Consider the following 15123-nt stretch of genomic DNA (forward strand, 5'->3'; position numbering starts at 1 on the left):
TATAGCATCGATATCATTGAGCCACGGATTTCGCATTAGTAACTGCCTACCTCAAGACTTCTTGCTGCGTGAAAAACAAATTCTGTCCACGTCGCTGCCGTCAGATTTTCTGCTGCGTGGCAAAGGCATTGCTGACATGGTGTCTCACTGGATGGGGAGGGTTAAATGCACTAAAGGGGCGGGACCCTGAGCCCAATGTTTGGCACAGCACACACAGCACATAAAGCACGTGTTGCCTCCACGGGTGAGCCATGAGAATGCCTTGAAACACAACCCCATTTGTATTTGAGACTACTGGGCCCGCATTGAGAACCATAGTTGGTGGAGACCCCAGAGCTGGAAGAGATGAGACACAAGAGGTGCAGGGTTTATCAAGCAGCCGCGTCCTCTATAAAAGAACATCTGATTTTGAGAAACGGGGCGTTTGATGGGCTAGCCGGATCCGTCAACTGTAAAATATCCCCCCGCAGACCTCCATGAATTGACCTGCAGGGTGGGGTTACTTCCCATTTGAACGTCAGAACCTTTCTTACCAAAACATTGTTTTTGTTTTAAAAACTTTTTAATGTTTTTATTTATTTTTGAGAGAGAGAGAGAGAGAGAGAGAGAGAGAGAGAGAGCGAGAGCGAGCATGAACGGGGGAGGGGCAGAGAGGGAGACACAGAATCTGAAACAGGCTCCAGGCTCCGAGCTGTCAGCACAGAGCCAGACGCGGGGCTCGAACTCACGGACCGCGAGATCGTGACCTGAGCTGAAGTCGGACGCCCAACCGACTGAGCCACCCAGGTGCCCCAACATTATTTTTGTTTTAGTATAGTTGAAGTTAAACCCCCTTTCCAAGCAAAAGGGGTTTACCTGGGTTCCTTATGTTTTGGCAGTGAGGGGTTTTAGAAATGATCGCATAATAGTTATAGATTCTTAAATTCAGGAAGGGTTTTAATATTATTATAGTAACAGCTTCCCCTTACTAAGCATTTACTTTATGGTAGGACTCATTGTGAGTTTTTTACATATTTCATCTTGCTATTCAAAAATGAAAAGAATGAACTATTGAAACACTCAACAACAGGGACAAATCTCAAAATCATGCCGAGCGAAAAAAGCCAGACCAAAAAAATAAAGAAAGAAAGAAAGAAAAAAAAAAAAGAAAGGGAAAAAAAGCATGTATTGTGTGATTCCATCACAGGCAATTCTAGGAAATATGAACTAACTGACTGCGATAGAAACTGGTCAGTGGTTGCCTAGGCATGGGCAGGGTGGAAAGGGAGGGAGGGAGGGAGGGATTGCCCAAGAACACCAGAAACTTCCAGAGGTGATGGATATGCTCATTATTTCAACCATAGTGATGGTGTTGGGGGTGTGTAAGTATCTCAAAACTTCTCAAATTGTATACTTTAGTGTTATTTTTAAATGTCTGTTTTTGAGAGAGGGAGAGTGAGTGTGCAAGCACGAGAGGGACAGAGAGAGGGAGACAGAATCCCAAGCAGACTCTGTGCGGTCAGCACAGAGCCCGATGCAGGGCTTGAACCCATGGACCGTGAGCTCATGACCTGAGCCGAAATCAAGAGTCGGAGGCTTAACTGACTGAGCCACCGAGGTGCCCCTCAAATTGTTATACTTTTTTTTTTTTTTCAACGTTTATTTATTTTTGAGACAGAGAGAGACAGAGCATGAACGGGGGAGGGGCAGAGAGAGAGGGAGACACAGAATCGGAAACAGGCTCCAGACTCCGAGCCATCAGCCCAGAGCCTGACGCGGGGCTCGAACTCACGGATCGCGAGATCGTGACCTGGCTGAAGTCGGACGCTTAACCGACTGCGCCACCCAGGCGCCCCAAATTGTTATACTTTAATATGTGCCATATGTGTTATATGTCAATTATAAGCCAACAATGCATTTTTAAAGGGAAAATGGCAAAAAAAAAAATTATACCGCCTTTAGTAGGAATGTGGATAAACGGGCTGTGGTTTATTCCTACAATGGAATTCTGTGCAGCTGTGAAAACCAATGAAATAGATCTACATGCATCAAAACGGATAATGATTAAAAAAGTAAGTTCTCAAAGGAACTTCCAGTATGATCACATATTTAAAATGTAAATACAACACAACATTGTGTATTTTTATGGGTACATGTATATATTAAAATTGTAAGTTTGCATCTTTTCGTGTGTCTGTTGGCCATCTGGATGTCTTTGGAAAAATGTCTATTCATGTCTTCTGCCCACTTTGTACTGGATTATTTGTTTTTTTTTAGGTGTTGAGTTCTATAAGTTCTTTAAATATTTTGGACCCCAACCCTTTATCGGATATGTCCTTTGCAAATACCTTCTCCAATTCAGTAGGCTGCCTTTTAGTTTTGTTGATTGTTTCCTTCGCTGTGCAGAAGACTTTTTACTTTGATGAAGTCCCAATAGGTTATTTTTACTTTTGTTTCCCTTGCCTCAGGAGACAAAGAATTTGCTCTGCCGACGTCAAAGAGGTTAGAAAGAATTTGCTATGGCCGACGTCAAAGAGGTTACTGTCTCTGTTCTCCCCCAGGATTTTGATGGTTTCGGGTCTCACACTTGGGTCTTTAATCCATTTTGCGAAACATCACGGGTCACCAGGGAAACACAAGCCAAAACCAGAGTATCGCCTCACACCTGTCAGAAGGGCTAACATCAACAACACAAGAAACAACAGGTGTTTATGGGATGTGGACACAGGGAACCCTCTTGCACTGTTGGTGTGAATGCAAAAAGGTGCAGCCACCCTGGAAAACGGTATGGAGGAGCCTCAGAAAGTTAAAGGCAGAAATATCCTACGACCTAGCAACCGCACTACTAGGTATTTATCTGAAGAATACAAAAAGTACTAATTCAAAGGGATACATGCAGCCCAATGTTTATAGCAGCACTATCTACACAGTAGCTACACTGTGGAAACAGTCCAAGTGTCCGTTGAGGGACGAATGGATACAGAGGCGGTATATATACACAATGGAATATCACTCAGCCATAAAAAAGAGTGAAATGTTGCCACTTGCAACAACATGGATGGAACCAGGTAGCACGATGCTAAACGAGGTAGGTCAGAGAAAGACAAACACCATCTGGTTTCACGCACAGGTGGAATTTAAGAAACAAAGCAAGGGAGCCAAGGGGGAAAGGAGGAGACACAAACCAAGAAACAGACTCTTAACCGCAGAGAACAAACCGAGGGTCACCAGGCGGGAGGAGGTGGGGGATGAGGGGAAAGAGGAGATGGGGATTAAGGAGGGCACTTGTATTGAGCACCGGGTGTTGTATGGAAGAGTGGAATCACCCTATCGGACGCTTGGATCTATTATTATACCGCGTGTTGGCTGGAACTTAAAAACCTAAGAGAAGGTGTAGATTCAGAATGATACACATCAACTTTAGTACTTGGTCGATGAGGGGCAGGAAGGAGGGTGGGGGTGGTGTGCTGGCTGTACTTACTGCTAAGATTCGTAGCAAAATGACACAATTTTAACATCTGTGAAATCTGGGTGGTGGGTACATGGGCATCTGTTACATTATTTTCTGTCCTTCCCTGCAGGCTTGAGTTATTTCATAATTTCTAAAAAGTTTAAGTAATTCTCCATCGCTCCTTCTTAGCGTCTAGTTCTCCTTGCCAGGGGCACCTGCTGTTATCAGTTGTGTGTACTTCTTGAAATATTCTAAGTGTATATAAGCATAGGTATGTGAGTGTATATATGTGTATACTTTTATATCTTTTTAATTAAAAATTTTTTTATATTAATTTTTAATTTTTTTTAACATTTATTCATTATTGAGAGATAGAGACAGAACATGAGCAAGGGAGGGGCGGAGAGAGGAGAAGACACAGAATCCGAAGCAGGTTCCAGGCTCCGAGCTGTGAGCACAGAGCCTGATGCGGGGCTCGAAGTCACAAACCTTGAGACCATGACCTGAGCTGAAGTCGGACGCCCAACCGACTGAGCCACCAGACACCCCAGTTTATTTATTTTGAGGGAGACAGAGACAGTGTGAGTACAGGAGGGGCAGAGAGAGAGAGAAAATCCCAAGCAGGCTTTGCATTATGAGTGCAGAGCCTGATGTGGGGCTTGATGTGTGTTTACAACGGGTCTGAAGTGGCCCCACACACATCTTGCACACCTGTCTGGGTGTACTACCTGCCCCGGGAAGCAGACCATACACCACAGCACACTGGATCGGTTCGTAATGACGCAGGCTCTTAGGCACAAAAGGCGACAGAGGCACTCGGCCGCAGAAAGAGCGTTGGGCTCAGGATGTGCGTGGGAGAATCTGCCTCTTGTCCGAGACCGGGGTAGCTGCCCTTTGAGAATCTCCTTTTTTGAAATGTTCTCTGCCCTCTGGGATACCAGGTTCCTGGCTCCCGTGTTCCTAAGTGTCATCAGCTTAGGAAAGGCGGGAGTCTTTCTCCCGCCATTTTGTTGCTTCTAAAACGTTTTAGGCTGAGAGGCCAAATAAACAAAGTTGTTTGGACTGTGACCAACAGAAAGAGGCATGAGGCTCCACGTAAGGGAATTCAGCATTTTCTTTTTTTTTTCCAGAGTCACGGGTATGAGCTCTGCTGTGTGGACTTTGTGGCCTTTATGCTGCTCCTCTTGGGCTCTGGGTTAGTCCCAAGTTCCTGGATGCTTCTGGACAGCAGAAGCTTCACCCACCTCTAGTGTGGAGGATGGAAGGGACCAAGAGGCCACTAGGGAGCTAACGGGACACAGGAGTGTTGTGTCCAGCTGCAGTGACGGCCGGTGTTATCCTGGCCCCATCTGACAGCAGGCTGACTCTTCTGAATAATTCTCTGTGTTTCACCGGGACAGGAGGAGAAAATCCTCCAGGAGAGGACGGAGAGGTCCGGGCGAGAGGACCCGGGAGAAGAGCCAACAGCTTGTCTCCCTTTCCTTGGTTATGAATTTTTACTATTTAAAGTGTTTGCTTACATGCAGAAACCTTACAATAGGATTCTAGGGAACAACTCCTCCAGAATACTCGAATGATACCACGAACGGGAATAGTAATAACAGCAAATATTTATTACAGTTTTTGTGGTATTTTCCTACCAGGGAGCCAATGTAACCTTGTTGTTAAGGGCAAGGCTCTGGGGGCGCCTGGGTGGCTAGGTTGGTTGAACTTTTGACTTTGAGTCAGGTCATGATCTCACGGTTCATGAGTCAGAGCTCCGTGTCGGGGTCCTCAATCACAGCATGGAGACTGCTTGGGATTGTCTCTCTCCCTCTCTCTCTGCCCCTCCCGGGCACCTTCTCTGTCTCAAAAACAAATAAACAACAACAAAAAAAGAGCGCAGACTCTGTCTGGGTTCAAACCCTGGCTCCATCATCACTCTCGGCATGGCCTCGGAGAGCTTATTTAACTCCTCTGCCTTGACTTTCTCATCTACAACACAGGGACGATACAAGGACTTACCTTACGGGGCTGTAAATGGTGAAATGATTTAAAAACATGTCAACTTCCGGGGCACCTGGGTGGCTCAGTCGGTTAACTGCCTGGCTGTCGGTTTCGGCTCAGGTCACGATCTCATGGCTCGTGAGTTCGAGCCCCGCATCAGACTCCACACAGACAGCGTGGAGCCTGCTTGGGATTCTCTCTCTTTCACTCTCTCTCTGCCCCTCCCCTGCTTGCATGCGTGCGCTCTCTCTCAAAAATAAATCAACTTTAAAAAAAAATTACGCAAAATAAATAAATAAAAACAGGTCAACTTCCAACCTCAGGTTGGCACCTGACACATACTTGATGAATGTTTGATAAATGTCACTTGTCGATATTAGCCAACTGATCATAGATTTAAGAATCAGAGCAAATGGGCAGAGTTCATAATCTGGCCGGTCACCGGACTCCAGGCTTGCAAATAAGGGCAGGTATATTCTCCCAGGAACAAACGGGGTCAACAAGGGAGCCAGACAGGCACGTGAAGTCCGCTTACGACCACCGCCGGGCATTAACGTGGCAATGTCAGGCCACGATGCAAGGCCACAACACAGCATACCATGATGGTGGCCGAGGTCTCACGGAAGAGAGATGAAGCGAGTGAGAGCCCATGGTTAACACTGAGGGAATTCTGCAAGCTGGATTATTAAGCACAGCCGTTATTTAAACAATAAATTAGATAATGAGGCACCTGGGTGGCTCGGTCAGTTGAGTGTCTGACTCTTGATTTTTGGCTCAGGTCATGATCCCAGGGTCATGGGATTGAGCCCTGTGTTGGGCTCCATGCTGAGCACAAAGCCTGCTTGAGATTCTCTCTCTCTCTCTCTCTCTCTCTCTCTCTCTCTCTCTCTGTCTCTCTCCGTCCCTCCGACCCTCTCCCCTGTTCGTGTGCACACACTCTCTAATAAAAAAAAATAAAATATAAATTAGGGGTGCCTGGGTGGCTCAGTCAGTTGAGCGTCCGACTTCAGCTCAGGCCGTGATCTCACAGTCCGGTCTGTGAGTTCGAGCACTGCATCGGGCTCTGTGATGACAGCTCGGAGCCTGGGCCCTGCTTTGGATTATTCTGTGTCTCCCTCCCCTCTCTGTCCCTCCTCCACTCGCACTCTGTTTCTCTGTCTCTGTGTCTCAAAAAAAAAAAAAAAATTAAAAAATAAATAAGCTTACAACTAATTAAATTGTATTCCAAAAAAACAAAGGTGAGGATATTCAAAACTCATCATATCTGAATGATTGTTACCCACTCTGCCTGGGAAGTGCAAATACCATGGAGGGTGACCACCACAAAGGTGGGAGTATTTGCACCACAGAAACGGATAGGTGTGTCTGGGTGCTTGTGCAGTTTTCACAAGGTGCCGGAGAAAAAAAGCGTTAATCGTGCAGATGAAACTTCAAAGCGCATCACGCCCGTAGCCATTTACAGGCACAAGAGCAACAAAGAAAACGCAAGTGTTCTTTGGCTGTTCAAAGACACTCACGTCACCGACCCACTAGTGAATCTGTGCCACGAGCCTTCCTCATTTCGTGTTGTCTTACTTGCTCAGGTTCACGTGGGCACTAGGGTCGCGACGGACCCTGGGCAGCATTCATGAGCCCAGCAGGGGGTGGAGCCCCGAGGCTCGCTTGACAAAGAGCCGGAGGAGGGCCTGTCACCGAGGGGTGACAGGTGCAGGCGTGCGGGTGCCTAACTGCTCTGAGAGGCAGGGAGCAGACACTGGTGCCCCCGACAGCACGCGGAGCTGGCTGGGCCCCGGGCCTCGGAAGACCCGGCGGGATGGTCAGGAGGAAGGAGGGAGGCGAGCTGTTCTCCACGTGGGAGCTGTGGACGCGGAACCCCACCAAGACCACACTGGCTGACTCTGGGGATCCCGCTGGGAGGGGCCACGGAAGCACTGGGTGAGTGAAACGGGTCCAGGCTGGGCAAGAGGTGGTCAGAGTAAAGCCTGGTTTGCAAGTCTGCTGGCCTGGATGTCGGACAGGGAGAGTGCTGGGCTCGTCCTCGTCTACTGAGTGACGGCCTGCAACTGGCCAGTGTGCAGGCAAACAGCCGGGTGCGTGGCATTCCACGTGCGGGCGTGCACCGGGGTCTCACGTGGGAAGCACGGCCCAGTTACGGCATCAGGGGGAAGAGCTGGGTTCTCCCCAGCCTTGCCGCCGCCCTCCTCTGGTCAGGAGCTTGGCTCGGGGGCTTCGTCAAAAGGAAGCTTCTTCCAGGGTTCATGTGATGAGTGTTTCTCTATACGAGGAGACCCTGTTGTAAGTGAGGGTCAAGGAGAAAGTGCCTCTGGCGAGGGGGACGTTCCTGCAGCGAGCCTCTGACCCTGAAGCCACACCTGAAGGACCCGTGCCCGCTCGGCAGCCCAGCGTGTCAGCTCCCGGTGAGAAGCACGTTCTACGTGCTCAGGAGCCCGGATGTGCTATGCCAGCCTTGCTGCTTAACGGGGACCTTGGGCAATCGCGCGCTTCTACCCGAGCCTCAGTTTCCCCATCTAGGAGATACAGGGAGGCGAGACGGGAAGGAAGTGCTCTCTAGAGACTTCTAGAGACACTTCCCGTGCCAGCAGTCTACAAGCCTACGGAAATGCTTCCACGCGTGCCCACTTTCTTTGGCGTTAAGGTGCTGAACCTCTCTGTGTTCGACTCCCGGCCCGGGAGGAATGTAGGAGATGGGGTGGGGGCACGGGGGAACCCCAACAGGTGCCTGATGCTTTGCCCCAGCTCCATGTCGGGGGCACGTGGCCACTCAGACGCCCCCGCACCACCCTCCACGCGCTCCGGCCCTCACCTTGCAGCATCGCCGACGTGGTATAGTAGTTGAATGGCACGTTTTGCACCAGGTACTCCTCGGCGTCGAGGCTGGCCAGCTTGGTTCCCACCAGGACCGACTTGCCGACCCCCGCGGTCCCCACCAGCATGACCGGCCGCCGCCGCTCCAGGAGCCGCTCCAGGAAGTAGCACACTCGGACGGTCTCGCCCGTGGGCACCAGGCAAGCCTGCGGGGAGGACACGATGGGCAGGCTCGTGGGAGAAACAGATGCGGGGCGGAACGTTCCGGAACATTTCAGAAGAGGGACTCCCCCTGGCGAGGGGGCGCTGGCTCACTACCTGGGGCAGGGGCGCCTTCCTTCGCATGCACGCTAACACCACTCCGGGAGTTCATTCTCGGGGTGGAGAGATCCCCTCCCTCCTCGGCCAGCTCCGTCTGCCTCCCCGTGACCTCTCTAACGCGCTTTAGAACGTTCTGCCCCCAGGATGCCGCTGGAGTCTGCGAATCAAGTTAGCTAGTCTTTGCGGGGTTTCTGTGGCTTCCCTGCACCGAGAGTCTCCTCTCGAAAAGCACATCGCTGGGCATGACTGGTTGCCTGCAAGGTTAAAACACTTGAGGGCCGATAACGGGCTGTGACGAGGACCGCTACGGATCCTTGGCACAAGCAGACATCCTTGGTCACTCGGCCACACTCACCTGCAGAGGCATCTCGGGGTCGAATTCAAACTGGGGGATGAGCTTGGACCAGGGCTCGAATTTCTTGGTCTCCGGGTCTATGTAGTAGTCAAAGACGGTTCCCTGGGAGGGAAACTTGACTGTCTTGAACTGCGCGAGCCACCACTTGCTGAACTCTTCCCGGTGGTCCGCAAGCTGCCAGAACAAAGCGGGTCAGGAGGCGAGGCTCTCCGGAGCTTGCGAAACCTGGACAGACTGCCCGGCCGTCGGGCAGAAGGTCGGGGCCATGAAAGGCTTTGCAGACCTGCCCGATGGAGTGGCTTCTCCAGGAAGATCCTTCCCTGAGGATCAGCCCTGACGAGGCGCATCAGTGCGGGGACACGAGTGCCACTGCTTGACCGTGGGGCTGAGTCCCCCTGGCACTGTGCATCTGAGACTCTTCACGGGGTGTGAGAACACCGAAAAGAGTGGGGTCCCATGACCGCAAGATGAAAAGACAGATCGACCCCCTTCCTCCCAGACCGCAGAGACCCAGCAACTCCAGGGTGGCGGTTAGGGACGGAACGGATAAAAATGGAGGCTGTTGGCACCTGGGGGGTGCAGGGTGGTGGCGTGAGAAGAGCCTCACCTCCTTCTGTGCCTCAGTGTCAGCTGTGAAATGAGCACCCCAGAAAAGAGAACTTCCAAGGACTCTGAAGGTCTTCCTTCAAGAGCTAAAATTTATTTTTTTTTTAAGTTTATTTCTTTTGAGAGAGACAGGGACAGTGCAAGTGGGGGAGGGGCAGAGAGAGAGAGAGAGACAGACAGACAGAAACAGAATCCCAAGCAGGATCCGCTAGCCAGCGCAGAGCCTGATGCGGGGCTTGAACTCACGAAACCACGAGATCGTGACCTGAGTCGAAATCAAGAGTCGGACGCTTAACTGACTGAGCCACCCAGGTGCCCCAAGAGCTAAAATTTCTAAAACGTAAGAGCAGCAGAGACGAAGCTAAACTGGTCTTTCTGACAGAAGGAATAGGTAGAGATACATGATTCACATGCACGCGTGTTAGATCACGAGCCCCTCAGGGCTGCGCTCCTGGTGTACTCAAATTATCTTACTATAGGGGCACCTGGGTGGCTCAGTCGGTTGAGCGTCCGACTTCGGCTCAGGTCATGATCTTGCGGTTGATGAGTTCGAGCCCCGCGTTGGGCTCCATGCTGACAGCTCAGAGCCTGGAGCCTGCTTCCAAGTCTGTGTCTCCCTCTCTCTCTGACCCTCCCCTGCTCATACTCTGTCTCTGTCTCAAAAATAAATAAACATTAAAAAAAATTTTTTTAAATTATCTTACTACGTCCAAGCCAAAACATGCCAGACACGAGCACATGCACGCACCCCATAACATACCCGCGACTACTGGCAATAAGCCCATTCTTTGAGCATACAGACCTAGGAAAAATCCCCAAAAAGGAAACCTAAAAAGAGACCCAGACTGGACATTTTAGGGAAATGTTCCCGGAGGGTGGGACAGATGAGGAAGCTGGGCGTGTGGGCAGTGAATCTGGGCTTGCGGCCAGTGGGGCAGCTCACTTTGTTGCCTACTGGGTAAGTAGGACTGAATTTCTTGCTTTGGAATGAGAACGGAAACAAGTCCCGATACAGACGGACAGATCTGTGTGTTCTTATTCTGACATGAATTCAGACGAAGGGGGTGCGGGATCTTCTCAGTCGTGTGCTCTGCGACCAGAAGCCTTGGAGGAAAAAACCCATTTTTGACTCATGGATACAATCCTTCAAGATTTTCAACGTCCCTTAAAAACCGGATTGTAGATTTACATGGAAAAACCAAGGCGAAGGTCACCTTTAGAAAAGAAAACAGGTTGCCGACTAATCTTTGACAAAGCAGTAAAGAATATCCAATGGAAAAAAGTCTCTTTAACAAATGGTGCTGGCAGAACTGGACAGCAACATGCAGAAGAATGAAACGAGACCACTTTCTCACGCCATTCACAAAAATAAACTGAAAATGGACAAAGGACCTGAATGTGAGACAGGAAACCATCAAAACCCTAGAGGAGAAAACAGGAAAAGAGCTCTCTGACCTCAGCCGTAGCAATTTCTTACTTGACACATCCCCAAAGGCAAGGGAATTAAAAGCAAAAATGAACTGTTGGGACCTCATGAAGATAAAAAGCTTCTGCACTGCAAAGGAAACAATCAACAAAACTAAAAGGCAACCAACGGAATGGGAAAAGGTATTTGCAAATGACATATCGGACAAAGGGCTAGTATCCAAAATCTATAAAGAGCTCACCAAACTCCACACCCGAAAAACAAATAATCCAGTGAAGAAATGGGCAGAAAACATGAATAGACACTTCTCTAAAGAAGACATCCAGATGGCCAACAGGCACATGAGCAGATGCTCAACATCGCTCCTCATCATGGAAATACAAATCAAAACCACACTCAGATATCACCTCACGCCAGTCAGAGTGGCCAAAATGAACAAATCAGGAGACTATAGATGCTGGCGAGGATGTGGAGAAACGGGAACCCTCTTGCCCTGTTGGTGGGAATGCAAACTGGCGCAGCCACTCTGGAAAACAGGGTGGAGGTTCCTCAAAAAATTAAAAATAGACCTACCCTATGACCCAGCAATAGCACTGCTAGGAATTCACCCAAGGGATACAGGAGTGCTGATGCATAGGGGCACTTGTACCCCCAATGTTTATAGCAGCACTCTCAACAATAGCCAAATTATGGAAAGAGCCTAAATGTCCATCAACTGACGAGTGGATAAAGAAATCGTGGTTTATATACACAATGGAATACTACGTGGCAAGGAATAAGAACGAAATATGGCCCTTTGTAGCAACGTGGATGGAACTGGAGAGTGTGATGCTAAGTGAAATAAGCCATACAGAGAAAGACAGATACCATATGTTTTCACTCTTATGTGGATCCTGAGAAACTTAACAGAAACTCATGGGGGAGGGGAAGGAAAAAAAAAAGAGGTTAGAGTGGGAGGGAGCCAAAACATAAGAGACCCTTAAAAACTGAGAACTGAGGGTTGATGGGGGGTGGGAGGGAGAGGAGGGTGGGTGATGGGTATTGAGGAGGGCACCTTTTGGGATGAGCACTGGGTGTTGTATGGAAACCAATTTGACAATAAATTTCATATATTAATAAATAAATAAATTAATTAATAAATAAATAAAATAAAAAATCTGAAATAAAAAAATAAAATAAAATTCACTCTAATAAGGAAATAAAAAAGAAAAGAAAACAGATTGGGTGCGTCTTCTCCTTCCACCGCGAAGGCCACTTGGAGCTCCGTGGCCAGTTAATGGCCATGCCGTGGGCTGGGCCACACCAACATCGCCTCATCCCTGTAACCCAGCACTTGGCCTCACCTCCACCATAATTGGACACTAAACACAAGGTCACCTCTGCTGAGCCATCCAACAGCTCTTTCTCAGTTCAGCTCTCTGGGTGTCTCTGCAGCAGTGACCTTAAGGAAGAGGTGACCTTCAGAAATCCCCATCGCCTTTGGATCTGGACGGTCCTGCGGTCCCCCCTCCCTTTCTGTCCTCTGAACTTGACGACACTAAGGTGCGCCCGTATACCGTAGAAGACCTTGGGCTGTAACATCACCTCATCTGATCCTTGCCGCGCTCCCAGGAAGCCTGGCGAGGGCAAATTACTCCTATTTTACATATGAAAAGACCACAACTCAGAAGGCTCCCCTTCCAGGGGCGCCTGGGTGGCGCAGTCGGTTAAGCGTCCGACTTCAGCCAGGTCACGATCTCGCGGTCCGTGAGTTCGAGCCCCGCGTCGGGCTCTGGGCTGATGGCTCAGAGCCTGGAGCCTGTTTCCGATTCTGTGTCTCCCTCTCTCTCTGCCCCTCCCCCGTTCATGCTCTGTCTCTCTCTGTCCCAAAATAAATAAACGTTGAAAAAAAAAAAATTTAAAAGAAGGCTCCCCTTCCAAAGCACATGGTGCCCAACCCAGGCTTCCGGTCTCCAGAGCACGTGCTCTCCGAGAGGTCATTTGCTTCTGAGAGGCCACTACCCATGATCCCCTGCAAAGTCCTTTAGGGAGAACCTCCTCCAGCACCAAGTTCTTTTGCTTTTGCAGCTGGCACTCAGGTATGGGCTGCATGCTGAATTCGTGCTTTGCTTTAATGACAGCTTTTCAAACATTAAGCACCACTGGTGTTCCTGACGTGAATTCTTTGGCCAACTTCCTATCTTGCTATTTACAGCGCTATTTTTGGTGCTTGGCTTGAATGCAGGTTGGGTAGGGGTCTTGGGCATTCCCTGCTGCTAAAAGCTTTCTCCCGTGTCCTTTCTCCATGTGCGAGCATGGCCACCTACAGTTCCAAGTGCTCCGGGACGCCTGGGAGGACACTTTCTCCTGGGCTTTTTAAAAAGAGTTGAGTGGATTTAAAATGTATTCGGACACAGGAAAATTGACCAGGAGTCTTCATCCTGACTGCCCTCCCCACCCCCCACCCCGGCACTGCCTACTAAGCACTGAAACGGGGGAGAAGCCCGACAGTGGTTGCTGTCTGACATTTCAGCAGCTGAAAGGTCAGGGTGTGCATTTGATGGAAAGAAGTGACCTATGCCTTCTGGATCTCTGGACTTGGTGAGGTCTCACCCATCCTGCCGGAGTCCTTGCCTCCAAGAAGCAGTCCACGGAGAAGCTCCGAGGACTGCAGGAGGCAGTGTGAGATTCTCAGACGCCCAATTCCCAGTTTCAGGCATTGTCCTGCCCTGGGGAATTCCCCCTTTCCCACCAGGATCTGGAGAGGGGAGGGAGAGGGAGAGGGAGAAAGGCACACGTCCCAGGAGCTTGGGAGAGCTGCTTTCTGAATGTGGACCACAAAAGAGCATGCTAGGGAGCGGAGGGAGGTAGGGTGGATGCTAGCAGCCAGGGTCTGTGAAAACGAAAGAGAAACTAGTTGTTAGTTCTAAATTAATTGTTGGGGCGCCTGGGTGGCTCAGTCGATTAAGCATCCGACTCCTGGTTTCGGCTCAGGTCATGATCTCACGGTTCGTAAGTTCGAGCCCCATGTCAGGCTCTGTGCTGACAGCATCAAGCCTGCTTGGGATTCTGTCTCTCTCTCTCTCTCCCTCTCTTTCTGCTTCTCCCCCCTTTGAAATAAATAAATAAACATTTAAAAAATAAATTCATTGCAAATTCTCCCAGCTCGCCGCCATTTTGGATTCTAGAACATGGCTTTGCCCTGGGAGACTGACGCTTTTTACCTCTCTCCTCGGAAGAGCCCCACATCAACCCAGACTGGAAAGAGTAAATCATAACTCTCCACCCACTGTGGGTCTGTTTGACCCCTTGCTGTGAGGGGGGCACCAGACACTTGCTATGACACTGAATATTCACGGTGCGAGAATATGAATAATAAGCACATAACGTATGCCAGCACGATTTAGCCCAAAGAGCTCTGCACATATCTGTGTCGGACGATCAGAACAGTATCCTTTCCTTGACTCCTCATGACCACCCTAGATGCTGTGCATTGCTGTCCTCACCCCTGCCTCTGTACACACGTGAGCAGCAAGGTAGAGAGAGGTGAAGCCATTTGTCCAAAGCCCCCCGGTATCAAGTGGCAAAGTTACAATTCGAAAGCAGAGTCCGTGTCTGAAGCCCCTGTGTGACCCTGCCTGATTGCTAGAGTCGGCTGTAAAGGACTGGCTTGCCCAACCTTGGAAGTGAGGTTTCTAGATAGAGAACTTTTCATTTGGAAGAAACTAAGCCGACAAAACGTCTGGGGATATAGGAAGGGTTAAAGAGTAGGACGCCACTGGGGCGCCTGGGTGGCTCAGTCGGTTAAGCAACTGATTTTGGCTCAGGTCATGGTGTCACAGTTTGTGGGTTCGAGCCCCGCATCAGGCTCTGTGCTGACAGCTCGGAGCCTGGAGCCTGCTTGGGATTCTGTGTCTTCCTGTCTTTCTGCCCCTTCCCTGCTTGCACTCTGTCTCTCAAAAATAAAAAAAAACACTTAATTTTTCTTTTTAAAAAGAATAGGATGCCAAGATGCCCCAAGCCAACATCCCTTCCCCTAAACATGAGGCTATAGGGAGCCAGAACCATGAGATAAATACTCATTTGGTTTCCTACCCCTAGATGTCAATTAACCTGTGGTCCAAGCTTCTGTGGACAGCGCTGGCTAACACTCTGGCCGGGGACGGAGTTGTACGTGCTTGTTCTGGAACGCTA

General features: G+C 49.6%; 1 protein-coding gene across 1 annotated transcript in view; it reads right to left on the reverse strand.

The window, feature by feature from the left end:
- DNAH9 (dynein axonemal heavy chain 9) overlaps positions 1–15123 on the reverse strand; it is a 340134-nt gene that overhangs the window by 169513 nt on the left and 155498 nt on the right. Inside the window, exons 37-38 of the mRNA XM_047089868.1 lie at positions 8919–9092; positions 8241–8448 (exon numbers count right to left, since the gene is read on the reverse strand). Coding sequence (XP_046945824.1) covers positions 8241–8448; positions 8919–9092 — 382 coding nt within the window. The remainder of the gene's footprint in view (positions 1–8240; positions 8449–8918; positions 9093–15123) is intronic.

The sequence above is a fragment of the Lynx rufus genome, unplaced genomic scaffold (genome assembly GCF_022079265.1).
Source record: "Lynx rufus isolate CCGP_SWC_20201006 ecotype Redwood Valley unplaced genomic scaffold, mLynRuf1.p SCAF_28, whole genome shotgun sequence".
Lineage (NCBI taxonomy): Eukaryota > Metazoa > Chordata > Mammalia > Carnivora > Felidae > Lynx > Lynx rufus.